This window comes from Somniosus microcephalus, chromosome 7 (assembly GCF_052327205.1).
Source record: "Somniosus microcephalus isolate GS21.2 chromosome 7, FLI_Smic_1.0, whole genome shotgun sequence".
Lineage (NCBI taxonomy): Eukaryota > Metazoa > Chordata > Chondrichthyes > Squaliformes > Somniosidae > Somniosus > Somniosus microcephalus.
The window spans coordinates 56,422,330-56,448,672 of record NC_140993.1 but is presented as its reverse complement, the minus strand read 5'-3'; the positions used below and the strand labels follow the sequence as shown (position 1 = coordinate 56,448,672).

Sequence of the window (26,343 nt, the reverse complement as noted above, 5' to 3'; positions counted from 1 at the left end):
TTTCTTATTATCATTGATAATATCACTGCTTTCAGTTCTAAAGGGGCCAACATTGCTCCTGACAATCCTCTTTTTCCTAATAAAATAATTTTTAAAATGTTGTGTTGATTTTGATATCCCTTGCAAGTTTCCTTTCATACTCCCTTTTTGTAGCTCTTACTATCTGTTTTATGACCCTTTAAAGCAGAAGCCGTGTGCTGATAGAGTGTTTATTCTACCACTTTCTGAAGTCTAGATCTTAGCGGTAAATTTCTGTGGGCGGTTCCCCTGCTCATCCACCAAAGCCTTGGCAGAAGAGCCATAGAAACCTGGGAAAAATGGCAGAAATGGTGTCTGCATTTTTCTGGGATTTCTGTGGCTCTTCCTGGATGAGTGGGAAAACCCTAATGGAAATTTATCCCCCAACCCCACAAAGAGAGGACTTATGTATTGTGTGTTCTCCTCCCACCTGCGGTGGCGCTGTCACAGCAGATAAATGGTTGGGTGTTCTCTTGGTTAAGTTTAGCTCTCGTTGTTCGGATCTCTCCAGAACTTTCCTTTCCTTCCTGAATAAAGCACTTCATGTTTGAATCTCTGGGTTCTGAGTTCTAATTGTGTCTAGGTAGAAAGGTACCGACACAACAAAGTGGCGACGAGGATGGGATGAATCTGCGTTGTGGGAACTTTTTGTTTTCGACTACAAAACACTCGGAACAGAGATTGCAGCATCACATTAATGTTACGGGTGCAGTGAGTAAACAGAAATTTTAATTTGAAACGCGAGATAGCTACTATATTAGGAAACATCGGTGATTTTGATGAAAATGTGGAGCAATGGAGCGCTTATACAGAACATTTTGACTATTTTGTTTTGGCGAATGCGGTGGCAAACGAAAAGGTCGTGCCTACCTTTTTGAGTGTAATGGGGCCGAAGACATTCAATTTACTTCGCAGCCTTGTGCAGCCAGATAAGCCAGGAACTAAAACATATAAGCAACTAGTGGAAATTCTTGGAGCACATTTTTCACCAAAACATCTGGTTATTGCTGAGAGATTTAGATTTCACGAATGGAATCAAGAGGAGGGGGAATCAGTGACGATGTTTATTGCTGCTTTAAAAAGGTTGTCAGAACACTGCGAGTTCAAGGAGGTGCTGTATAATAATAATAATAATAATAATCAACTTTATTGTCATTGTTAGTGCACAAGTGCAGTACAATGAAATGTAGGCTTGCGGCTCCCGAGAGTGTACATTTAGATTAAGACATTTAAACATTCAACATTAATTTGGCTTGTAATACATTAACATAAACATAACCATAATAAAGTGCATTGGCAGATGTGCAGGCTTTAGAGTTTATTTGTGGAGTTCAGTAGGATGACAGCCCTGGGAAAGAAGCTGTTCCTAAATCTGGTCGTTCGGGTGCGAATGCATCTGTAGCATCTTCCAGATGGCAGGAGGGCGAACAGACTGTGGCTGGGGTGGGTAGGGTCTTTGATGATGGTCCGTGACCTCCGTAAACAGCGTTTCTGGTATATGTGCTCTATGGTCGGTAGCCGGGTGCCGGTAATGCGTTGGGCAGTTTTGACTACCCGCTGCAGGGCTTTCCGGTCATAGGAGCTACAGCTGCCATACCATACTGTGATACAGTTCGTCAGGATGCTCTCTATTGTGCAGCGGTAAAATTTAGAGATGATCAGGGGTGACAGGTTACATCCCTTCAGCCTCCTTAGGAAATATAGGCGCTGCTGGGCCTTCTTCACCAGAGAGGAGGTATTGAGGGACCAGGAGAGGTCTTCCATGATGTGGACTCCGAGGAACTTAAAGCTGTCCACCCTTTCCACCACAGCCCCATGGATGTGGATGGGGGTGTGACTTCCGCCTTTAGACTTCCTGAAGTCCACAATGATTTCTTTGGTTTTCTTGATGTTAAGGGCCAGGTTGTTATCAACGCACCACTTCACGAGATGCTGGACCTCCTCCCTGTAGGCTGACTCATCGTTGTTGGTGATCTGGCCTACTACCGTGGTATCATCCGCAAACTTGATGATGGTGTTGGAACCATGAACAGCCACACAGTTGTGGGTGAAGAGGGAGTAGAGGAGGGGGCTCAGCACACATCCTTGTGGGGCTCCCGTGTTCAGGGTCGGGGGGGGAGGTGTGGTTACCTAATTTGACAGACTGGGGTCTGTTTGTTAGGAAGTCCAGGGTCCAGTTGCAGAGGGAAGTGTTCAGGCCAAGAGTGTGGAGTTTGGTGGCCAGCTTGTTGGGGACGATAGTGTTGAATGCTGAGCTGTAGTCTATGAACAGCATTCTGATGTAGGTCTCTTTACCATCTAAGTGATTCAGTGCAGAGTGTAGAGCAGTTGTGATTGCATCCTCCGTTAATCTGTTTGCACGATAGGCAAACTGGTGTTGGTCAAGAGAGGCGGGAACACTGGCTTTGATGTGAGCCAGGACCAGTCTCTCGAAACACTTCATTATGATGGGTGTGAGTGCGACAGGTCGATAGTCGTTCAGGCACGTCACAGCCGTTTGCTTTGGCACAGGAATAATGGTAGCGGTCTTGAAGCATGTAGGGACTACTGCCTGGGCCAATGACAGATTGAAGATGGCGGTGAAGACATCAGCCAGCAGATCAGCTGAACAGCATTAGAGACAGACTTGTGTGTGGTCTGCAAAGTGCAGCCACACAGAAGCGCCTTCTTACTGAGGACAACCTTACTCTTGAAAAGGCCATTGAAGTTAGTGTCTCCATGGAGATGGTGGAAAAGGAGGCTCACCAGTTGAGTTCAACAGGGAGAGTTCACAAGGTGTCGTCTGAGCCTAAAGGTGCGCGGAACGGCACATGTTACCGTTGTGGGAAAATGGGTCATCACGCTAATGACTGCTGGTGTACGGAACTGGAATGCCGAAATTGTGGCAAAAAGGGTCACATTGAACGTGCCTGTAGAGGTAAAAAAAAAGAACAGACAGAGCTGGGAAGCATGAAAGCAAAATGTCTGTATTTGGACAAGAGAGGAAAAAGAGTGTTCATTCAGTGCAGTATGATGGAACAAGCAAAACAGAGGGGAGCGACACCTCTGAGGAGGAAGAGGTGCACATACTGACGGTTGCAGGTGGTTCAAATGGCTACTGGGTGTCACCACTGGTGGAGGGACAATCAGTGCGGATGGAGGTGGACACAGGCGCGGCTGTGTCCCTTGTTTCAGACACTGTCTACAACAAAATGCTAAAGCATCTTACCCTTCAGCCAACAAACATTGTGCTAAAGACATATACTGGCGAACCTGTGGCCATGAGGGGCGCCATTGAGGTGACAGTTAAATTGAACGGACAGACTGCAGAACTGCCACTATATGTGGTAAAGGGAAATTACCCATCGCTACTGGGACGTGCGTGGCTAGAGAAAATCACGCTGGACTGGACTGCAGTCCGCATGATGTCAAAAGGGGAGTCAGGTCTGACTGCAGTGCTCTTCAATGCAGAACTCTTCAATGGGGAACTTGGGAGCATGAAAAAGATCAGCGTGAGACTGGACATTAAACCTGACAGCAAGCCGAAGTTTCACAAAGTCCGACCTGTACCCTATGCAATTAGGCCAAAAGTTGAGGCTAACTTGGAGGCCTTAGTCGAGAATGGAGTCCTGGAGCCTGTGAGCAAATGGGCCACACCCATTGTTCCTGTCCTGAAAAAGGATGGATCTATTCGAATCTGCAGGGATTTTAAAGTGACTATTAACCCGGTGCGGTCTGCGGAACAGTACCCTCTTCCCCTCATTGATGATCTTTTTACGGGCCTGGCCGGAGGGCAAAAGTTCAGCAAAATAGACTTATGCCAGGCTTATCTACAAATGCATGTCGATGACAAATCAAAGGAGCTGCTGACAATTGTGACACACAAGGGGCTATACAGGTACTACAGCCTTCCGTTTGGAATTACGTCGGCCCCTGCTCTATTCCAAAGGGCAATGGATCAGATTTTGAGTGGACTGCCAGGAGTCCAGTGCTACCTGGACAACATCCTTGTCACTGGGACAAATGAGGAGGATCATCTTCTGAACTTGGATGCGACACTACAACGACTGAAAGAGTACAGACTCAGAGTTCGTAAAGACAAATGTGAATTCTTTCAGTCTTCAGTTGAGTACCTGGGGCACGTGATTGACGCTACTGGCCTGCATAAGGCGCCATCAAAGGTCAAGGCGATCGTGGAGGCCCCAGCACCCAAGAATGTGAGCCAGTTACGTTCATTTCTGGGGCTACTTAACTACTATGGGAAGTTTATTCCAGACTTAGCAACATTGCTGAAGCCATTACATCAGTTGCTATGTCAAGGCAAAACATGGAAATGGACTGAACTGTGCAACGAAGCTTTCGCCCAAGCAAAGAAAGCATTGCTGAAATCGGAGGTCCTGACACACTTTGACCCAAAGCTACCCGTGCAGCTAGCATGTGATGCGTCGCCATATGGTGTGGGAGCAGTCATATCCCACATCATGCCTTCTGGTGAAGAGAAACCTATCGCCTTCGCATCACGCACCTTGAACAAGGCCGAGAGTAACTATGCTCAGATTGAGCGCGAGGCCTTGGGAATCGTTTTTGGAATTTGAAAATTTCATCAGTACCTGTTTGGGAGAAGGTTCACACTCCTGACGGACCACCGTCCATTGACTTCAATCTTCGGACCCCATACAGGAATTCCGTCTCTTGCTGCAAGCAGGATGCAAAGGTGGGCTTTACTGTTGTCAGGACACACATACGACATCAAATATCGCAAATCAGACTTGCACGGCAACGCAGACGGTCTCTCGAGGCTACCCTTGCCTGTTACTCCCCCAGAGCCTCGTCAGATAGACATCTTCTACTTTAGACAAGTGGAGGGAACACCTGTCATGGCAGTTCAGGTGCGAAGGTACACCCGCAACGATCCAGTCCTGTCTGAGATAATGGACGATATCATTCGAGGGAGAGCGATAGGAGATTCTCCTAGTTTGAAACCTTACGTTTCAAAAAGAAATGAGCTCTCCGTCCAGGCAGGTTGTCTTCTTTGGGGACGCCGTGTCATCATTCTGCCACCTCTGAGGGAACCTATACTGCAACAACTTCATACAGGCCACAGTGGGATGGTTCAGATGAAGGAAATGGCAAGAAGCTACTTCTGGTGGCCAGATCTGGATGGAAATATTGAGGAGAAAGCCAAAACATGTTCCCCATGTCAAAGGGTCCGGAATGTTCCACAGCTGGCAACCCTACACCCCTGGGATTGGCCTGCAGAAGTGTGGCAGCGAGTACATGTGGACTTCGCAGGTCCTTTCGAAGAGAAGATGTTTATGGTGGTTGTGGACGCTCGTAGCAAGTGGCCGGAGGTCGCTGTGATGAGGTCTACCACGGCAGAGAAAACAATTGAGAAACTTGGTGAGATGTTCAGTCGTTATGGCTCACCGGAACAACTCGTAAGTGACATCGGTCCACAATTTGTATCACAGCAGTTTGCAACCTTCCTGCATGTGAATGATGTCCAACACATCAGGCCTGCGCCCTATCATCCCTCTACTAACGGCCTGGCAGAAAGGTTCGTGCAAACTTTGAAGCACACCTTGAAGGCATCGCAAGGTCAGGGCTCAATCCACCAACGTCTGAACAGCTTCCTGTTGTCCTACAGGAACGAGCCGCATGCCACAACCAAAACTTCCCCCGCTTCGCTCATGATGAAGAGGCAGTTGCGGACAAGTTTTGACTTACTCAAACCTCCAAGGGCAGAACAGGTTGTCCATTGTCAACAACAAGCTCAAGTTGAAAAGAGAGAGAAAAGAACCAAGGAGAGACGGTTTCACCCTGGAGAGCACGTCCTAGCTCGAAACTACAACACTGGACCGAAATGGGTTCCTGCTACGGTGATTGCGCTGACGGGCCCTGTGTCTTACACGGTTGAGACTGCCGAGGATGTCGTCTGGAGAAGACACACAGATCAACTGTTGCTAGGAGCAGAGACAGCCACAGAGGCTCCAACAGCTGGTTGGCCTGAACTGTTTCCGGATGATACCGCAAACCAGCATCCTTTGCCACAGTGCTCTTCTCCAACACAGGAAGTCATACTGTTCCACCTGTGCAAACTCCTGACTTTCGACTGACACAGGCACCTTCTCCATCCAGGCCTGTGTCAATGCCTACTGCTGTGGAAGCCAGCGATGACCGCCGGTATCCTGTCAGAGAGCGGCAGCCTCCAAGACGCTTGGATCTGTAGGCTTAGTGACTTACCCACAAGACTGGGGCAGAATAAACCCCAGGGTAAAGTCAGGGTTTGAGGCAGTCTACCTCTACCCTTGGTTAGTTGAGTGCATTGAAAGTAACTTACCTGTTGAGGAATAATGTGGACCTTTCATTTAAGAGGGGAGGAATATGTTGTGTATTGTGTGTTCTCCTCCCACCTGTGGTGGCGCTGTCACAGCAGATAAATGGTTGGGTGTTCTCTTGGTTAAGTTTAGCTCTCTTTGTTCGGAACTCTCCAGAACTTTCCTTTCCTTCCTGAATAAAGCACTTCATGTTTGAATCTCTGGGTTCTGAGTTCTAATTGTGTCTAGGTAGAAAGGTACCAACACAACAAGGACATATGACATATCCAGTCAGCTAAATACAATAACGAGCATTTCTGTTCGACCCCCTGGGCTCGCTACATTATCAGATATTGGCCATACGAAGTCGCACTCCTGGTCACAGGGAACGAGGCCTCGTTTGCAGGAGTGGATTTTGACAACGAACAAAAGACCTAGGAATGTAACAGCACCATGTAAAAGCACATCTTTTCTGTCAAAATAATTTGAGTATAACTTGCCTTCCGTTAGGCCGGAGAGGAATAGGCCTTCAAATCTTGAAGAGTTCAGTCATTAAAAGATTTGCAATCCTCTCTCACCAATATTTCTCCGGGTAGGGGCTTCTGAGGAATATCATTACGTTCTGTAAAGTGCCACGCAGAAATTAAAGTTTACTTTCTATGAGCTTGGGTAGCTGCAGCATGGAGTTGGAGTTTTTGATTGTCAGAACCATCAGCCTAGCTAGATAATGGGAGAGGCTTCATCCTTCTGGCATATGTTTCACTCTGTTTCAAAAAGTATTTGATTCTCCCTTTTTCTTACGGAGAGGTACGGTTCCAACTATCAGATCAGCTAACCCAGTTCTCTCTCCAGCTTATTCTTTCCTATCTGTTTTATTTGACTTATTTCTTTCTCCCTCTAGTGTGACCCTCTTCTCTCTATTTTGTCTCTTCAATTTGCCTCTATCTTTTCTCTCTCAAAGAGGGGATTTCCCACCCCTTCCAATTAGTGAGGTGCTCCAAAACTGCGAGCAGTTCAACATGGAACGCTAATGAGGGCTAACCACAAAGCGGTCATTTGAAAATCTAGCTCAAAATGTCTGCCCCCCAAGCTGCTTCCAAGCATCAAAAGATGATTAAGAGACACTAGGCACCAGCACAGGCATGATGGGCTGAATGGTTTCCTTCTGTGCTATAAGATCGTGTTTCTAGTAAATTTCTAGATATTAACATCCAGGATTATGTGACAATTCGGTATACTGTATTTCCCCTTTAAATATTCCAGAGGGATGGCTAGTTGCCACTCGAATACCTGCCCTGTCTCCTGAAGCACAATTGATCTCCCATAAACCTATCACTCTTTGACAATTTCATTAATGTTGCTTGTTAATGGTTAATCCATTTGAACAAATTTAGTCAATTAATGGAAACTGCTCAGAAACAAAAAATGATTGGATATCATTGAGGATTCTGGGCAGCTTCCCAAAAATAACTTGTTCTTATTCATGAGTTTGCCTTCGGAGAAGGAATTTGTCTTTGTAACTGGAGGATTTTCATGTCAAAAAAGTCACTGTTAGTGTGGGATGAGGTTCTCACAAACTGTGAGAAGTCAAGATTTTGTGCGTAGAACTGATGATGGAAGGGGTGAAGGAATCCTGTTCTTCTGAAATGAAAGGGAGATTTAGAATCATAGAACTTGCAGCATGGCGGGTGGGGGGGGAGACTATTTGGCCCATCACACCTGTGCGGGTGTTAGCTCTTCAGTTGGAACTGTCTACACTTGTCTCAGTATCATTCTTCTTCAAAAACTCTCCTAAAGGTGTTGACTTACGTTTTGGAAACCCAGTGAAAGGGTCAAAGTTTACCTCCAAGTTTGAAAACAATAGTCACAAAGACTGGGGGCTAGAAATTCATTATAGCCCAGGAATGAGCGGTATCATTAGAAAAGTTTGAGAATTAGCGCCAGGCGCTAATGCTTTAGACTGCATGCAAAATTCATTCTCACTGCTCAAAGAAATGATTGGAGCGCTAAATGAAGTCTTAACGGCCTCGCTCAGTGGCATTACACTTAAAGGGTGGACCAATATCGGGTGCAGTCTAATCGCAACTCATCATTGCCACAGGCTTTTTCCAGTATTTAAAGGGGAGGTTCATTGATACTGCAGCACCTCATTCTCAGCATCTCTGTGCAGCTGCCTCATTAAGGAGAAGCACAACAAGGAGAAGGAGCCGGAGGACTGAAGCAGGTGTGCTCATGGCAGATCCACCTCAGTCGGGTGGTCAGGGTGATTGAATGCTTCAACAAATGCTACATACCACCATCTGTACCACAAGCTTCACACACTGCCCAAAGCACCATACCCCCAGCACTCACCCACCAACAATCTCTACCTACCAACACACACCCACATCTCACACCTTGCACACAATGACATCTATTCAACTATGGGAGGCACAGGGGTCATTAGTTATTAGAATGACTGTGATATGTGTGATATGTTTATGCATTAATTTATTAATGGAGTTTGCAATATTTTGTGGTCTCTCTCATTTCACCTTTGCGCCCAGGAGGACGTTGTGATATGGCATGACACAGGGATGGTATGATGGGGATGTGGTGAGCAAAAGGGATCTGGGTTTAAGCCATCCTGGTGTGAGGCTAAAGGTCAGTTTGGAGGAGGTGGCAGCGTTCTGTGACCACCACCTTGAAGGTAGGTAATGTGGAGCCATCTATTACACTGCTCGTCACTTAATTGAAGGTAGGAGAAGTGCTGTTGGAATACCCTCGGAGGGTAAGGCCTCCTCGTGTGAGCCCTGATGTTCTCCTTATCTCTCTGCGCACATGTTCCCGTATTTCTCGCTCCCTACGCTCCCTCCGCCGTAGATCCTGGAGGGCGAGGTGACTTGCAGTATAGCCCCCATTAATGTTGCCAAGTGTAGCAGTTTGAATCTTTGAACAATAAATGTAGCTACTTTGTAGTTGCCAGAAGACTGCTGATACATAGGAAGCTTGAAATTACTCATAGGAACTGTTCTACTGGGTGAAACTGACAACAAACAATTAAAACTAACCTGCTTGAACAGCTGGGAGTGATTAATGCTGATGCCTTTAAATAACTTCCTGGAGCTGCACGCCAGCTCTTCCTGTCGCAGTCTGGTCGAGGCGCTAAGTGGCGACGATAAATTTTCCAGACCGGGTGGCCAGTGAGCCTTGCACACTCACTGATGTCATGATCTGCCTGGCGTTTAAGTCCCCGGCGGTACCTTGTAGCAGTGGCACAACAGTGGGGGGGGGCAGATTTGCCGTGCGTCACTGGATACGCCTCGCCCCATTGCTACTGCATCAGCGCCCCATTACCACCATCTGCTGGCACTAACGGGAGGCGCTACGGTACCGAATGTTCCCCCCTGGAGGTTTTAGGGAGTAGTAGTTGGGTGACACCAAATTTGGAAGATAATAGCAAGAGGAGGTTAAGGAGTTTCAGGGTAGAGACAATTCTGGGATTTGTCTTGGGGGCGGTGGGAGGCTAATTTACGAGTACTAACTTGCAGCAAACCTGTCACCAACACGTCAAAAAGTCACGGGAAGCACATCTCTAAAATTAACTTTTTGATTTCAACACAGTGAGGTTGTTTGATGGCAAATTTGGAACTTAGGAGGAACATAAAGAATAGAGTTCAGAAGAGACCATAGTAGCTTTCACAAAATAGAAAGTGACAATGAAGATTGTGATTGATAGAGAGGGGAGTTGGAGTTAGAGGGGAAAGAAGGATTGCAAATAAGATGATTTTTTTTTCCACTTATGTAGTCCTGGAGTGCAGTGGTCTCCAGATACGGGAGTAGCAGTCAAGTCTTCAACTCAGTTGGGCCTTATGGAAGATTAAAGTTTGCTGAGTTGGAAAGATATGTTTAGTATGAAACAAGAAACTAAACTTCTTGGTTGGGGGGGGGGGCTTTAGCAATAGAGGAGGTGTGGCAATTTCATTCAATGTGGCCAAGTCTGTTGATAGATGAAGAAAGACTTTGGGAGGTGCCATTAAGGTTACTATGTGATAACTGATGGTTACATTTATAAGAGCTGTGAATAAACTATCAGGTCGATTCAGTGATCATGTGCACTGGAAGTCCAGGTGGAGAGGGAGTTCTGAAATTCAGTACACTTCTATTTTAAGTGAGCTGAAGTGTTTGTGCCCACTTCATGCATGAGCCTCATTAAGGCCCCAGATTAGTTGTCAAACGATTTAAATCAACAGCTACCACAATTCTGTGGGATTGACCCCTTGTGCTCCCATTTGCAATGGGAGCAGGGGAATGTTCATGGGTGCGGGAGTTCCTAACTAGCCTTTGTATGTTTTATTTTCTGTAAAGTACAATTAGATATTTTTTTCATATTTTTGAAATGTTATTACTCATTTTCCAGAAACATAATGATAATTATTTGAAGGAAGTTTGTTTTCAAATCATTTCATATACAATATTTCATGGTTAAGTTGGTTTATAAAAGGTATGCCAGGAAGATCGGCAGGCTCCAGACCATTCCGCAGATCTTGGCACACACACTTGCCAACGACCAAAGACAACTGCCTCAGCTTGCTACTGGTCAGTAGGGCAGAGCTTTGTCGTCTGTCGCAAGGACACTTGCTACATAGGGATGGAATTACCAGTGAGTGGCAGTGTCACCACTGGCCTCAATTATTATACCCATTGCCGGCTAGCACTGTAAGATGAGGTACGGTTCACGTTGGGATCAAAATGGTGACTGATGCATTGGCCAGCATGGACGGCACTTTCAACTCCTTTCCCACGGAATAGCATGGGCATGCTTGCCCAATGTAGCCACACTGGTGCGTTTTCTCAAAGTAAGGAGGTCACTGCTGGCTGCCATGGGCCAAGATCTGAAGCCTTTGGGAGATGTGAGTGTGACAAAGCTTTCAGTTGTATATTCCATCTTGACTCTGCCCTGCTGAAGTACAGGTATGCGTGAGATTTAACAAAAGATTAGAAAAGTTGGGTGAGGGCTTGGCATGGGTAAATGATAAATGTGCAACAATTTGACAGGCTGCGCTTTGCGACATGTGCTATATGCCTGGTACACAGTACTGTTGGTCAGTCTTACTTTGCCAGATTCCTTAAAGTGTGCCGTATGTTCCCAAGTGCTGCCGATTCTGTAGCCTTTGCCTCCTCTATTCTTTGCGGAGGGCCAAACAGGACAAGTCTCCTTGTACCCACCTCCTGCAGCAGATTGTCCAGCTCACCAGCTAACACACAGGGGGTCAGATTCTGTTTCATACCGCCACAGTTTGTCCTTTCAGCCTCGTGAGTCATTTCTTTTTGCTCGTGCTGGCTGAAAATGAGTGCAAATCGTTTTATCACCCTTTAAAAAACTCCGACATTTTTTTCTCCATGTATATATATCCACTTGCCTTTCAGTGGTTGCTTTAATTTTGGGAAGCATCCCTTTAAGGGCAGAATGTTTGGAATTACACGGGGCCCCTTTCATTATGCTCCCTACTTAAGCAGGAAACATGTTTAAATGATGATCATAAACTGCCCTCACAGTGTTCAACGAGGAGTTTTCACCAGAATTGCTGATTCGGCCCGAATGTCTTTAAAGAAGGAAAAGCAACAGCTGCTTGCATGTGATTTTTTTTGAGAGCGGCTAGTCCTCCAGTGCCTCGTTGTATGAGCTGAAAGAGTGAGTGTCAGCAGGCTCTTGAACCATGTGTACATGACAACCAGGCCCAATTTTGTCCTCATCCAGACACTCACACATTTCAGCAGGAGCCCCTGCATAGTGATCAAGAGTTATTTCTCCTCCTTCTGTAGTCCCAAGGTGCTGAGGCCAATTGTTGGACCCCCACAGACAGCTGATCTGCCTGGCTCAGTTCTCTGCTGGGCAGTGCATTGCCAACATTACCTTTTGTTCGCCTGTACTCACACGATTGTGTTCTTTTCCTGTTTCAGTGCAAGTATTCCCTCGGATGTGCAACTCATTTTCGGGCTGCCCCTCCAGCCAGAGTCGGAGCAGCTGTTCACAGCACTGGAGCGGAGCCTGTCACTCACCATCATCCAGTACATTGCCAACTTTGTCAAATCGGGGTAAGTAATAATTTCAGAATTATCGCATGGCCGGTGAAAGAATAAAGCCTAACGGAGAGAGGAATGGGGCACAAAGAGAAGGACAGAGAGAGAGAGAGAAAAGGTACAGAAAAGGAGAGGCAATGTGAGAGGGAAAGAGAGGGAGAGGCAAAGAGGCAGGATTAAGCTGTGGTATTCTCCTGTAATGGGCATTGAAATAAATCTCAATGGCTCTGAAATTATCCCATAGGATATTAACGGCTAACCACTAACACATTCATCTGAATTTCTCTCTGTTAATTTAGCAGACATTTTAGCCCATCTATATATATAAATCGGTACATCCTTCTGTCTGTCTGTCATTCTGTCTGTCTGTCATTCTGTCATTCTGTCTGTCATCGCCTGTGCGTCTGGCGGGCTATGTGCTCGAAAGTTACAGGGCGTACCTACGCGCGCGTTACCTCCAAAGAAAGCTTACGCTTCCAAGACGGTTTTAAGCATATTTACGTTTCGGCCGGGCTAAAATCGCGCCCGCGGTATCCCAAAAACCTTTAACATTCCGCTCATTAGCATCTCATTATCTGCTCATTAGCGACAGAGTGACCTCGAGTTCGACCAATCATACGGCGGCTTGCTGCCGCGTGTGGCCGGGCCCTCCTACGGTCGAGTGACGGGACGATTGACCAATCCTACGCTTTGGTGACCTGATGGTCGACCAATCGGTGCGTGTGTGGGCGGGCCTTATCGTTCTGAACCGAGGTGAGTCGCCGCCATCTTGCTTCCATTCTTTTTCCTGCTTTCTGCGTCTTTCTTTTCAAATATACATTTCCAGCAAAATAAAATTCAGTTTATTAAATTCTTTTAAAATAAATCACTCATTTGTAAATATTTTATCTAACCTGAACATTCTTTTTCCTACCTTTGCCCGTTGTTTTCTTAGGCCTCAAAGCCTGCGCCTTTCTTGCCCAGCCAGGCCCGAGCTAGGTGATTGCGCTTTGCGCTTCTGCTAAGCTCCTCACCCCCCCCCCCCGCCGTGTCACGTTACCCAGGGCAACGGCGTCAGCCACGCGGGTCAGGGTGCGCACGCAGCAGGAGCAGGTGAGACGCGGCGTCTCTGTTCCGCGCTCGGCGGGGGGGGGGCGGGGCTCGGCCGCCGACCGTCTCTCAGAGCCGCAATCGGCCTCGGCGGGCGTGGCTCGGCCGCCGGCTGTCTCTCAGAGCCGCAATCGGCCTCGGCTGGGGGGGGCGTGGCTCGGCCGCCGGCCGTCTCTCAGAGCCGCAATCGGGCTCGGCCGGGGGGGGGGCGGGGCTCGGCCGCCGGCCGTCTCTCAGAGCCGCAATCGGGCTCGGCCGGGGGGGCGGGGCTCGGAGAGCGGGGCTCTCGGCCGGGGGGGGCGGGGCTCGGAGAGCGGGGCTCTCGGCCTGGGCCCCCCCCGCCCCTTCCCCCCCACCCCCCCCTTCCCGCCCCCCCCTTCTCCCCCCCGCCCCCCCTTCCCTTCCCCCCTCCCTTCCCCCGTCCCTTCCCCCCCTCCCTTCCCCCCCTCCCTTCCCTTCCCCCCCGCCCTCCCTTCCCCCCCCGCTCTCTTCCCCCCACCCGCTCTCTCTTCCCCCCAGTCGCTCTCTCTCTTCCCCCCTTCGCTCTCTCTCTACCCCCCAGTCGCTCTCTCTCTTTCCCCCCAGTCGCGCTCTCTCTCTCTCTTCCAACAACAACATGCCCTCGAAAAAGCCTCGGCACCGCCAGGCACTTCAGCCCATCTAAAATAAACTAAAATCCTCCTCAAAACCCATCTTTTCCATTGTGCTTTCATTCATCTTTTCTCCCTCTTGTGAAGTGCCTTGTGATGTTTATTGGCCCAGAAATTCGGGTTGGAGGCTTCCTGTGGGTGCAAGCCCCCGACCTGCACTTAGCTTGTGCGCCGGCCATTGTGCTGTGAGCCCCCGTGGAATTCCAATCCTGGGCCTGCTCCAACTCCCGGCGCGCTGTGCTTGCGTATCCCAGGGGCGCAGTTAGTTCGATGCATCCCCTGGGATCACGTGAGCCATGGGGAGCCAATCGGAGCAGGGAATGCTCCATTCATAAGCTTGACAGGAAGTGCTGCCAAAACTTAGAAATACTACGGCCCCAAAACATCACTACATCTTCAAATACATTTTTTAAAAACATCACATTTTTTAAATAAACTATAAATTACATGAAATAACTATTTTAAACAATAATTTAAATTTTTGGAAAAAATAATTTTATTTTCTAACGGGGCTAAAAATAAACTTACCTTTCTTTAAAGTATTTAAAAATAATAAACCTGTGGAAAAAGTGTTTTAATTTTAATTAATTCACCACTTACCTTGTAAAAAGCAGGCCTTGCACCTGCTTTTTAAATGTGTAACTTCTGGAGACTTACCCTCCCGGGAAAACCTGTAAAAAAAAGTAAGTTCGATGCGCACGCGCAGCCTCTCCCGCACATGTGTTCGAACTCTGAACCCCTTCTTTCAGGGGAACGGAAGTGCCGGTTTCCTGCACATGCACAGTGCATGCAGGAAACCGGCACTTCCATTGGGCCTACGGGTGAGTACCCCGTGCGTACTCACCCCTGGAGACCCGAATTTCTGCCCCATTATGTTAAACTTGCTATATAAACACAAATTATTATTGTATGTAGTGTTACTATCTTTAATATTTTTAAAAAATCTTATGCCTGCATGCACTTCTTGTCAACTTTTTCCATTATAAATTACAATGTCATAATTTAATGGAAACTACTCATGTAAACTTGTCACACTGTAATTACACTGTCACACCAGTGGTGATGCTGTAATGCCTCAGTTTTGTGTCCCCCAGCTCCTCAGCCTGTACTGCAGAGAAACTCATGCTCTTTACTCCCCGTGTGTAATACAACATGAGTATTGTATAATGACTGTCTTATAACACAACAGGGTAAATTCAAGGACCCCGTGCTCCCATTAGGGAGCCATGCTTGATGACATTGCGGCTCGGAGATAAGGCTAGAGCACTGTAGTACCGACTACAGTGCACACCCTTCGAGCACGGATCCCTGTTGGGAGCGCCGGTTTGATAAATTTACCCTAATATGTATAGTTTCAGTTATGATGCAGGAAATAGAGGGTAATTTTTCATTCACGTGGGGTGATGCACCTTCGTTTCCTGATGTGCGTGACCAGCGGGTAAGGATCCCCAAGGGTAGTGCAACCTCAGCAAATCATCCCTGTGTTCTATTCTTAAAGTAATCCTTTTCCAATTTTGTTTTTTCAGCAACCCCAACTATCCTTTCACCTTCTCCAGAAACTCCGCTGGTGAGACCCTGCCACCGTGGCCCAGGTTCTTAGACAGCACCGATGGCAGTAACTACAAAGAATTTGCATTTGCCCTGAAAAATAAAAAAGGATTGAAGGCTGCCGAGTGCTCCTTCTGGTTTGACTATGTCCAGATGCTCCAGGCATCCACAGGTAAGCATAAGTGGGCGATCTGAAGTTCTGTCTTTTGGATGAGGTGTTAAGCGGAGGCCCCATCTTCCATCTCATGTGGACGTAAAAGATCCCAAGACAGTATTCGAAGAAGATTAGGGGAGTTTCTCCCGATGTCCTGGCAAACATTTATCCCTCAACCAACACCAAAACAAACGATCTGCTCATTTATTTCATTGCTATTTGTGGGAGCTTGCTGTGTGCAAATTGGCTGCCGTGTTTCCTATATTACAACAGTGACTACACTTCAAAAAGTACATCATTGGTTGTAAATCAATTTGGGAGGTCCTGAGGTTGTGAAAGGTGTTATATAAATTCAATTCTTTCTTTTTTACTTTCTTTGTTTAATTTTGGACGTACACAGATTGGGGTAGATCTTGACTTTGTGCAATATTGTAAAACGGGTGCTCGGGAGTCAGAAGCCCGTTTGCCATCTCTCCCAATTTTAATTCCACAGCAGGCTGCCGACTCGCTGTCACCCGTTTTATACTATCGCACAAAGTCAAGAGCTACCCCATTTACTTAATCTATGCTTTCATTCCAGATCGCATTCACTATTTTAACATAACAATGTATTTCGGTGATAAATTGAAAGCAATACTCACAGTCCCCTGATGGCTCAGATGGGTATAGCAGTGAAGCACTGAGCTAGGGTGACATGATACTGGAAATAATACTCCCAAAGTGCTGCTTAATGGAAGCAGTTTGTGTGACAATTGGCACCACTGGAGTTGCTGTTTGGAAATGGTATACTAGCAAAGAAAAGTCTAAAGTATTAAAGGAACATTTTACGAAATGTAACCGTGAAATAGAGGATCCGCTCAGGTACGTAGCTGAAATGTCAATGTATTTGCTGGTAGAACACTTAAACAACTCTTTTTATTTCAGTTTTTATGTAAAACCAAGAAACAGACTATCTTGTCATTTATATCATTCCTTTTTGTGTGTAAATTGGCCGCTGTATTTCCCTACATTACAACAGTGATTACTCGTCAAATGTACTTCATTGGCAGGAAAGCATTTTGGGATGGCCTGAGGTCATGAAAGGTGCAACTTCTTCCTTTCTTTAATAGCAACATAATACTGGAAGTAATACTCCAAAATCTGTATACTGGAAATAATGAGGCAATTTTATGATTTAGCACTGGTGGAGCAGAGTTTCATGGGAGTGTATCACGGGAACTTGGGAAAGAGATGACTGACTGCACCTAATTTGTGACCTGTCTGATTTTCTGTCCATTAAAATTAATAGATGGTAAACTGCAGGCCATGAATCAGGCACACTGACCTCCAATCGCCAATCCCTTAGGTGCACATCTGTCTCATGAAGCTCTGTGCTGTGTGTGTCAAGTTGTAAAATTTACACAACACCCCAAGTATTGGATGTAAGACTAATGGCAGTATTCCAGTAATCCAGCTGGAGTATTGTCCCCAATTCTGGGAACCACACTCTAGGAAGGATGTCAAGGCCTTAGAGAGGGTGCAGAGGAGTTTTACTAGAATGGGGGATGAGGGACCTCAGTTACCTGGAGGGACTAGAGAAGCTGGGGTTGTTCTCCTTAGAGCAAAGAAGGTTAAGGGGAGATTTAATAGAGGTGTTCAAAATCATGAAGGGTTTTCTGATAGAGTAAGTAAGCAGAAACTGTTTCCAGTGGCGGAGGGGTTGGTAACCAAAGGATACAGATTTAAGGTTATTGGCAAAAGAACCAAAGGCAACATGAGGGCCTAGAAATTCAGTGGCCTGCGCCACCAGTTTGCGCCCAAAGAGGGCTTTTGCGCCAGTCTGCAAACTTCAGGCGAAATTCAGCGGTGCGCTAATGGCGGCGTTAGGCTGTAGCGCTGCGCCGCCACCGATGATGTCATCGGTGTGCGCAGCGCCCCGTTTCCGCGAAGAACGCCATATTAAGTCGCGCCCGCCTCTTCAGCGCCGGCCGCAAACAGCGACCGGTACACAGGGCCTACCTGTGGCGGTAGTGGCGGTAATTAAAGTGGAGGTGCGGCCGGCCGCTTTTTCGGCGGCTGCCTGCCCGCACCTCCTTCCCCGGCCTCCTCCACCCCCCCCCCCCCCCGCGGCATTGCCGGCTGGTTTCCGGGAGCCCGGCACTTCTCCGTTGTGCCGGGCTCTTTTGCCGGCACTCGCGATCGGGGCTCCGGCTGCTGCAGGCACCTCCCCCTTAAGAGAGGGAGGAAGGCCTGCAGTACCGCAGCCTGCCGCTCCGCTGCGGGTGGCGCTGCGGCCACTAGCGCGCCGATAATCAGTTTCAGTGCCCAAGCGGGGCGCCGAAACCCCTGTTTAGCGGCCGCCTTCCACTTGGTGCGCTGACACTGAATATCCCGCTTGCACAAGTGGATCCGCGCGCAGTGGTAATTCCGGCGCCCAGGCGAGCTGGGCGCCCCAAAATGAATTTCTAGGCCGAGGAATTTTTTTAATGCAGCGAGTTGTTATGACCTGGAATGCACTGCCTGAAAGGGTGGTGGAAGGAGATTTAATAATAACTTTCAAATGGAAATTGGATAAATATTGAAGGGGAAAATTTTTCAGGGAAAATGACAGGGAAGTAGGACTAATTGGAAAGCTCTTTCAGAGCCAGCACAGGCAGGATGGGCCGAATGGCCTCCTTCTGTATTGTATCCTTAGCAACCTTAAAAATATACCAACAAAAGACAAATGCCCTGTTCATCTGTCTGTAATTCTTTATTTTCCAAAGTTTTATGGTCTCTTCCCCCCCACCTACCACATTAATTATCCCTTGCGCAAGAATGCCAGCTGATCGCCTGCTCCCAACACATTGCGATTCTACAAATGGCCACAGAGGGTGTGCAAAGACACCAAGCATCACTCTTGCTGGCCTGACCTTCACTGTCCTTCCTCTTTATCTGAAAAATTGCTTGTTTCTCCTCCCACTCTTCCAATTCCCTCAGAGGGCCTGGATAAGATCAGGAACTCACCATGAGGGAAGCCAAGGGTTAAAACTCCTGTCCTTCCATTCTGTTGCCCTGCAGAGTTTCAAATTGTGTTGAAACACAAGTCAGCCCTCACCTGCTCTCATTCTGGTTCCATCTAATTGTTTTCAGCTAGAAGTACACATAAAGGTACATTTTGACATCTTCCCTGAAGCCTATCCCTAGTCAGTTCTACGATATGGTTAAGATGGCGAGCAGTTCAGTCTTTCAAATCAGGAAGATTGTAACTTCAGATCCTTGGTTTACTTTGGGTTTAGTGATCACCTGGGATACAGTAGGATGCTACAACTTTGCACATCACCCCTGGGTAGGGAGGGAAAAGTTCTGTCAAGAGCTCTACTTCTTGCCCAGGGATACTTCCTCCTGTGTGTGTGGATATGTGTGAGTGAACCGTGGATGATTCGGGCTTGATCATGAAGCCGTATGTGGTCAAATAGCCTACTGCCCTTCAATGTTAGGACTCTTACATTTTCATAGGCTAGTGGAAGGTAACTGATGATCATGCAACTGTACCCAAGCAAGGGGTCAATGCCTACAGGAAATCAAGAGAGAAGGTGATAAAGCTAGCAGAAAAAGGAGAGAAAATAAAGATACAAGTTAGATCTATGCAGATGGTTAAGTCGCTGAAATGCTCAAAGTAAGGCACAGTTCCTGAGCCTCATATCATTTCTTCTAAGAAAAGACTGCTTCTATTCAGAGATCCGCATCTCCTGATGAAAAAATGCACCAAATGTTTTGAAGCATTTTTTCTTTGAGGATTCACACAGATGTCAGATTACAAAAGTCCTAGACTATTTAGGGAACAGACAGCATCCTTTTGTTCACTCCGGGTTGGCTGGATTTAAACTTTTACAGCAAAAGAAAATTAATGATGGTTCTCAAATTTTCGGAGAGTTCACTGTGTTTTTGCAAAGGACAGTTGGATCAGGTTCCCCCACCCCCAGATTTTACTCTCCTTTCTTGACGTTGATTCATGCTGTGAGATGGTTCAATGTGCCAAGGCTCCCTCTCTGGTACCATGCTCAAAATGTTAGCTCTTCATGTGTGAGCCTAGAAAGTGAATGTCAGCAGGCTATTCAACTATGATGAGCATCAGACCTGAACCCAATCCTGTCCCATCCGACTATGACAAACATAGAACTTTTGGGGGAGAAATTCATTATAGCCCCGTTTGGGGCGATAAATTTTAAAAGTTGAGAAAATTAGCGCTAATGTTTCTAAACTTCTAAAAAATTTGGTTTTGCACTCCAGGAAGGAAGGGGATCACTAAATCAAGCGCTCCACTTCCTTCTTGGAGCACAATCGGCAGCAGGCGGGGCAGATACTTCAGCAGCGCTGCACACTGGGCCGTGCAGCACTGCCCTGTCCAAAGGCTCCTTCCCTCCCTTAAAGGGAAGGGCCATCGCTGCAGGCTCTGCAATTTAAAGACATTCACCTGGACCCCCCAAGGCAGCCGCGATCCCGTGCAGAGTGCCGGGCTGATCGATCACGGGCTGGAACCCGTGAAAAAAACTGGAACAAGAAAGGTAAGTTTTTTTTTACCTCGGCCACCTCGCCTTTAATCATCGCCCCTGAAGCGGCCGCCCGCCCGATGCACGCCTCCTGCAGCTGTTGGTGTTTTCGACCGGCACTGCTGCAGGGGGTAGAAGTCAATTTTGGGAATAACAACAGAAAACGCTGGAATAACTCAGTAGGCCAGGGCAGCATCCGTGGAGAGAGAAACAGAGTCAGCGTTTCAGGTCGATGACCTTTCGTCAGAAAGTAAATTTTGGGTCCGGGGCGCTACGGTCACGATCTCCAGGCGAAGGAGATTGGGACGAAGGAGATCAGGGCGCAACGCCATAGCGCCACCGCAAAACTCCAGCCAAGTCGATGTCAGTGCCGCGCCCGGTCGCAAAGCCATTTTAATGAACCCAATTTCGCCCCCTTTGTCTTGGGCGGTTCGCATATCTAAAGTGATAGGAACGAATGTTTGAAATGGAGGCTGTTCCTTCACTCAATACAAATAGGGGGCATGGGGGGCTTTGTCTACCTGATACAGGCAGGGTTGCTGCTCATACACTAGTAAATTTATTTCCGTGAGTGAGTGGTCAATCTATGGAGCAGGCTCCTTAGGAAGACAGTGGAGGCAGTAGTAGTCATCGTCGTACGTGTCTTCATACTGTTCCCTTTGGGGAACTGTATGAAGTGGTGGAAGGATTTCTGGCCGCGATTAACGCTCCTTCCGTGACCGTAACCATCTTTGTACCAGCCATTAGGGTGGTTAGTCCTATGGCGGGAGGGTTTTACGGGCTCCCACAACCCATACGAGGGGGGGGGGCGCCCACACCCACGGACGCAAGTATCCCGCTGGATGTCAACCCAGAATTTAGAGCCGGAGCTCCGACTCCACTTGCCGGGACTGTTTGGAGCGGGGTTCGAAACCCTACGCCTTCTGGCCCAGTGGCGGGGATGCTACCGCTATGCCAAAGGCCCACTCCTGGCAGTAGTAGTGATTCATTCAAATGCAAATTAGATAGATTTCTTTCAGAAAATAATATTTTTGGATACAGTATATGAGTTATTTCAGCCATGACGTGTGGTAAGTGTAGCATGCTTGGGCGAAACAGATAACTTTGGACCTGTGGTTCCCAAAGCTCTCCACCACTGCAGGTTTTCCTCACCTCATTTCTGGGTCTGCTGTAGACTAATTGATAGCGATTGGTTGCTCTGATTAGTCAACAACTCCATCATCATGCATCGACCAGGATGGTAGAAGGCAAATTAGGTGGACCTTGGTCTTTTCTCATCTAGCAATTCCTAAGTTCCTATGTTCTCTTGCTGGTGGGAAAAGTGATTAAAACGTTAATATAGTCAACATTTGACAGGCTAATACGTCATGCGTTATGATAGTTAAGTAGAGATGCAAGAAGTCCCAGGTTTCAGTTTGTGAGAGACGTGGTCAGTTCAAGCTAATTGCAGGAGGAAAGGTGATGGAAAAGCCCAAACCATAAAACCGACATCTAAACACATGCACCTTCTGATCGGACTCGCTGGATAGCGATCAGGAATAAATAATTTACAACAACAACAACTTGTATTTATATAGCACCTTTAACATAGTAAAACGTCCCAAGGCGCTTCACAGGAGTATTATAAGACAAAAAATTCAACACCGAGCCACATAAGGAGAAAGTTAGGGCAGGTGACCAAAAGCTTGGTCAAAGAGGCAGGTTTTAAGGAGCGTCTTAAAGGAGGAGAGAAAGTTAAGCAAGGCGGAGAGGTTTAGGCAGGGAATTCCAGAGCTTAGGGCCTAGGCAACAGAAGGCATGACCACCAATGGTTGAGCAATTTTAATCAGGGATGCTCAAGAGGGCGTAATTAGAGGAACGCAGATATCGCAGGAGGTTGTGGGCTGAAGGAGATTACAGAGATAGGGAGGGGCGAGGCCATGGAGGGATTTGAAAACGAGAATGAGAATTTTGAAATCGAGGCTTTGCTTAACCGGGAGCTAATGTAGGTCAGTGAGCACAAGGGTGATGGGTGAACGGGACTTCTTTTGTCCTTCTCAGTAACCCATGGGTACTGAGACCAATGGTAGCTCCCCATCCATCGCTCTGGCTGAGATCAGTTCACTCAGCACAGGTCAGCAATCATCATCCCAGTAAGATCAAACCCCACTCCAGGTCTTTAGGTGCAAGTGTGTGGGTGTAGGGGTAGGAAAGAATCAAACTCCTCTATGAGGCACCCACACTGGAATAGCAGCCAACACTCACTCTCTAAGCTCCCATGTGAAGAACACCAGTTGGGTGAGTCACCAGAGAGTGACTGACACTGTTGAAAAGAAAGCAAGTCTCAAGTAAGGTTAGAGATTAGAAGTTAAATTCAGCGAATCCATGACCCCTGTGGGGAGGCATGTTAATGTGGAACGTGGGTTCGAGATAGGTCTACAGCACTGTAGCAGTGTCCCTTTGAGCATAGCTCCTCACTGCAAACCCAGGATTTGATGAATTTACCCGATGAAGAAAAGGGTTTTTCTCTCACAAAGAAGGTGGATATATAGAACAGACTCCCGGCACAATAGCAGCTGATATCTATACACCGCCCTCATGGAGAGAAGCATTTCAGAATGTTTTATAAGGGAAAGAGTGGCAACAAGCCAGAGCTGGAAAGGTGCGGGGGGGGATGGGGGGGTGGGATTAAAGCTCTATTGAAAAAATAGGTTTTTCGAAAGCTTTTGAAGGACGTGACAGAGCGGGGAGAGAGGCAATGAGGAGAAGTGGTTGAGGCTGAGTTGATTAACACCTTTAAAATGAAGCTGAAAGAACAGCTGAATAGTAATAGGATAGGTGGTTGCAGGTATAGACTGAAGTGATCAAATACCTCACACAACACAATAGTTCCTCTGCTGCTATTGTTGCGAGGGGGAGAGGAGGGGCGGGGGAAATAGTTGAATGAAAGGCTATATATTAAAGATGGAGTTTTGTCTGAATAACTTTACAAATCAGGGAGTGTTTATGTAGCTTTTTCCCCTCAGGAGATTAATGATGTGGGCAGAATCTATGATAGGGGAGTTTGCACATGGGCCGTGGAAGGAGTGAACTCGATGGGCTGAATGGCCTTTTCTCATTCATAACCCGGAAGTACTTTGTGGGGATGGTAAAGGTGCTATATATATGCAGAGAAAGCGCACGATAATGAGTGAATACAGAACCAATTATAGTGTAATAATATCGCACCCATTGTTTGATTTTCACTGTATATGTAAGGATGTATGTGTGTGAAAGAAAGAAAAGCTTGGATTTATATGGCACCTTACATTGTCAAGGCATGTCAAAGAATCTTTACATAGTGAGATACTATTTGGGAGCAGTGAACTGTTGATATACAGACAGGTGTGTGCATGTGTGTACAAATGGGCATGTGTATGCATAGCTTTTTCACGTGTTCTGGTTTTTATTTTCACCTGTGCATTAGATCACTGTAAGTGGTCAGTGAGTATTACCATTCATATCCAAGCCAAACTTTGTTCACATTTAAACCATTAGCTGAAGTCTGTTACGGAAGTAGCTGCATTGTGCCCTGCAACTTTAATCTATCTTATGTTATATTTCAGGCAACGTCACAGAGAACAAGCTGAGCAGAGATCAACGTGGACCCGTGCTCCATTCACCAGTCACACAAAGACAACCACAACAGGCAAAGGAAACTTATAAATAAAATGGAAATGCCTCCATCGTAGAAGATTTCAAACATTAATTCTGATTTATCTTAAAAATGTTAACATAACTTGCAGAAGAGAGAATAGAAAATAGTGAAATAAAACAATCAACATTAAAAAATTGTGGTTACTGTGTGGTTCCTTTGTCTAAGTATCAGCACTGACCTCATTTACATAAAGTCACCAGGTGAACAGATTCACCGTTGATGAGCCTACTCAGTAACTGGCTTATTAATTCTTTAGATTGCGTGGTGCGATGGGGCAGATGTCTAAAGTTTATTCACAGTTCAATTGATAGTTTCTGAAAACGAGCGAATAAAAGACTGTAAACAGATAAGAACAGACTCCCCTGCTTATCTGGTGATTGTGGAAAGCAGCTAATTGCCACGTCTTGCAAGCAGAAAATACCAAGCTTCCTGACTTCATGGAGATGGCAGATATCAGGGAAAACTCTGGGATTAAGAAATACTCCACGGTTTTACATCGCGGAACATCACAGAAATTGTCAGCTGCGGATTAATGATTAATGATGTGGGAGCTGGGACTAGTAGCAATCTTTCACGTATAAGGAGACGATTCAAGCCTTATATTTTTCTGTGCGACATTAGCGTACGATGCTTAGTGCATTGGTCTGGAGATACTCTATCTGCTGTTTATAGAGACATTGGCCCAGTTTCATCCATGTGTCTGTTAAAATCACAGAACGTTAATGTCATAAAAACACATTACATTTTCATACTCTAATATCACATGTTTAGTTATTCATTTATTTGGCAAAAGAATCCTCAAAAATAGACTGGGCCAGTGAGACTGCACAGGGCTGATTTTAACTTTTCGTGATTGTTGAAATCAGGTAGCAGATCGGCCAGCCCACTCCGCCCAATTTCCCTTTCCATTCAATGGTGTTTCCCTTACCACCCGCTTTCCTCCAACGCTAAAAGTTAAAATCAGCCTTCATTGGTTTTCATTTCCCATTTGGATTACAGCTGCACTATAGACATTGAGGTAAGAATTGCCTCCAAGATACTGCAGACATTTATGTGGTGAATATTCCCAACGAGTGACAAAACTCAGTATCAATAGGGGATGCCGGATGGCTCTCCATAAAAACATGATTTGTGCCTCTCAAATAGTGTCAGTTACAAGTTGATTACAATCACCTCATAGGTGGAAATAAAATTCATTTTTTATAGGAAGGCACCAGGTTTTCCATTTATTGTACTCACCGGGACAGACTTCCAACTTCAGCAGAAAAGCATTGCCTTAGGGCAGCACTAAGAGATCAAATTGGGAAGGAAGGATCACACATGCAAAATGGAGCCTTCCATTAATTTAGGGGTGGGCTCCAGTAAGACAGTGTTGTCCAATAGAAATCACTGACTTGTGACCACTGGTGTGGCTACGGTGACACTGTTTTAGCCGCATGCACTGATTTTAGTCAAAAACGCCTCATACCCAATACAGGTAAGTGTACATCAAGTGTATATTTATTTAACAAATATCTACCACCATTCAATGTGAAACTTTGCAGTTTTTCTCTTTCACCAAAGTTTGGATTTCTGACATGAATTCATCAGAAACAGCACATCTTAGTGCAGCTTCTAAGTTTTTGATCAACAGTTGCAAGTGATTGCACAACAAGACTCGCCAGACCCGTCCCTGCTCGTGGTTGGGTGCTGCTTGCCCTTTGCCATGACGTTCCCTATTGGAGCTGCTTATTATTGGTTAGGTTTTCTTTTCCCCATTGGCCTGGACCGGTTATTCCGATTGGTCGAGCTGATCATGCTCACAGCATCCCTCTCCATACACTGTGGCTGGTGTTTCCATGGTGCTGAAGTTTGCATCCGTGTTATGCACCATTTTAGCAGATATCCAATAAGCAGTAACCAAGAATGTAAAGCACACACAATGATCAAAAAACACTTGCGCACTCTGCGTTTCATCTGGCAATTTTATCAACACACACACAAAAAGATAAAAGTACACATGTATACGCCGTGCAAATAGGAGCATTGCAATCACATGTCCAACCACTGTGTCGATTATTCATTTCTTATTTACTAATCAAAAATGCAATTAGCCACATCTGGATTCCCAATTAGCCTCATGCGGCTGGTAGCTAATATATTGCAGAACACTGCATTGATAGCTTGTGGCTTTCCACAGCTAATTCCCCTCTTCATGCTATGCCCAAGTAATGCTTTATGCCTAGGTGCTAAAAATAGGAATCTACCCCGCTGTGTTGTTTTACTGTTTCAAAATCTTTTGTTAAATAAAAGATAGAAAAAGCAGGGTAAGCTTTCAGGGTGACATCACCATAGCAAC

General features: G+C 46.4%; 1 protein-coding gene across 1 annotated transcript in view; it reads left to right on the top strand.

The window, feature by feature from the left end:
- The window catches only part of tg (thyroglobulin), a 604,630-nt gene extending 580,501 nt beyond the window's left edge, over window positions 1–24,129 (top strand). Inside the window, exons 45-47 of the mRNA XM_085993935.1 lie at window positions 12,258–12,392; window positions 15,643–15,836; window positions 23,914–24,129. Coding sequence (XP_085850061.1) covers window positions 12,258–12,392; window positions 15,643–15,836; window positions 23,914–24,017 — 433 coding nt within the window. The 3' untranslated portion in view covers window positions 24,018–24,129. The remainder of the gene's footprint in view (window positions 1–12,257; window positions 12,393–15,642; window positions 15,837–23,913) is intronic.
- The last annotated feature ends 2,214 nt before the right edge of the window (window positions 24,130–26,343 follow it).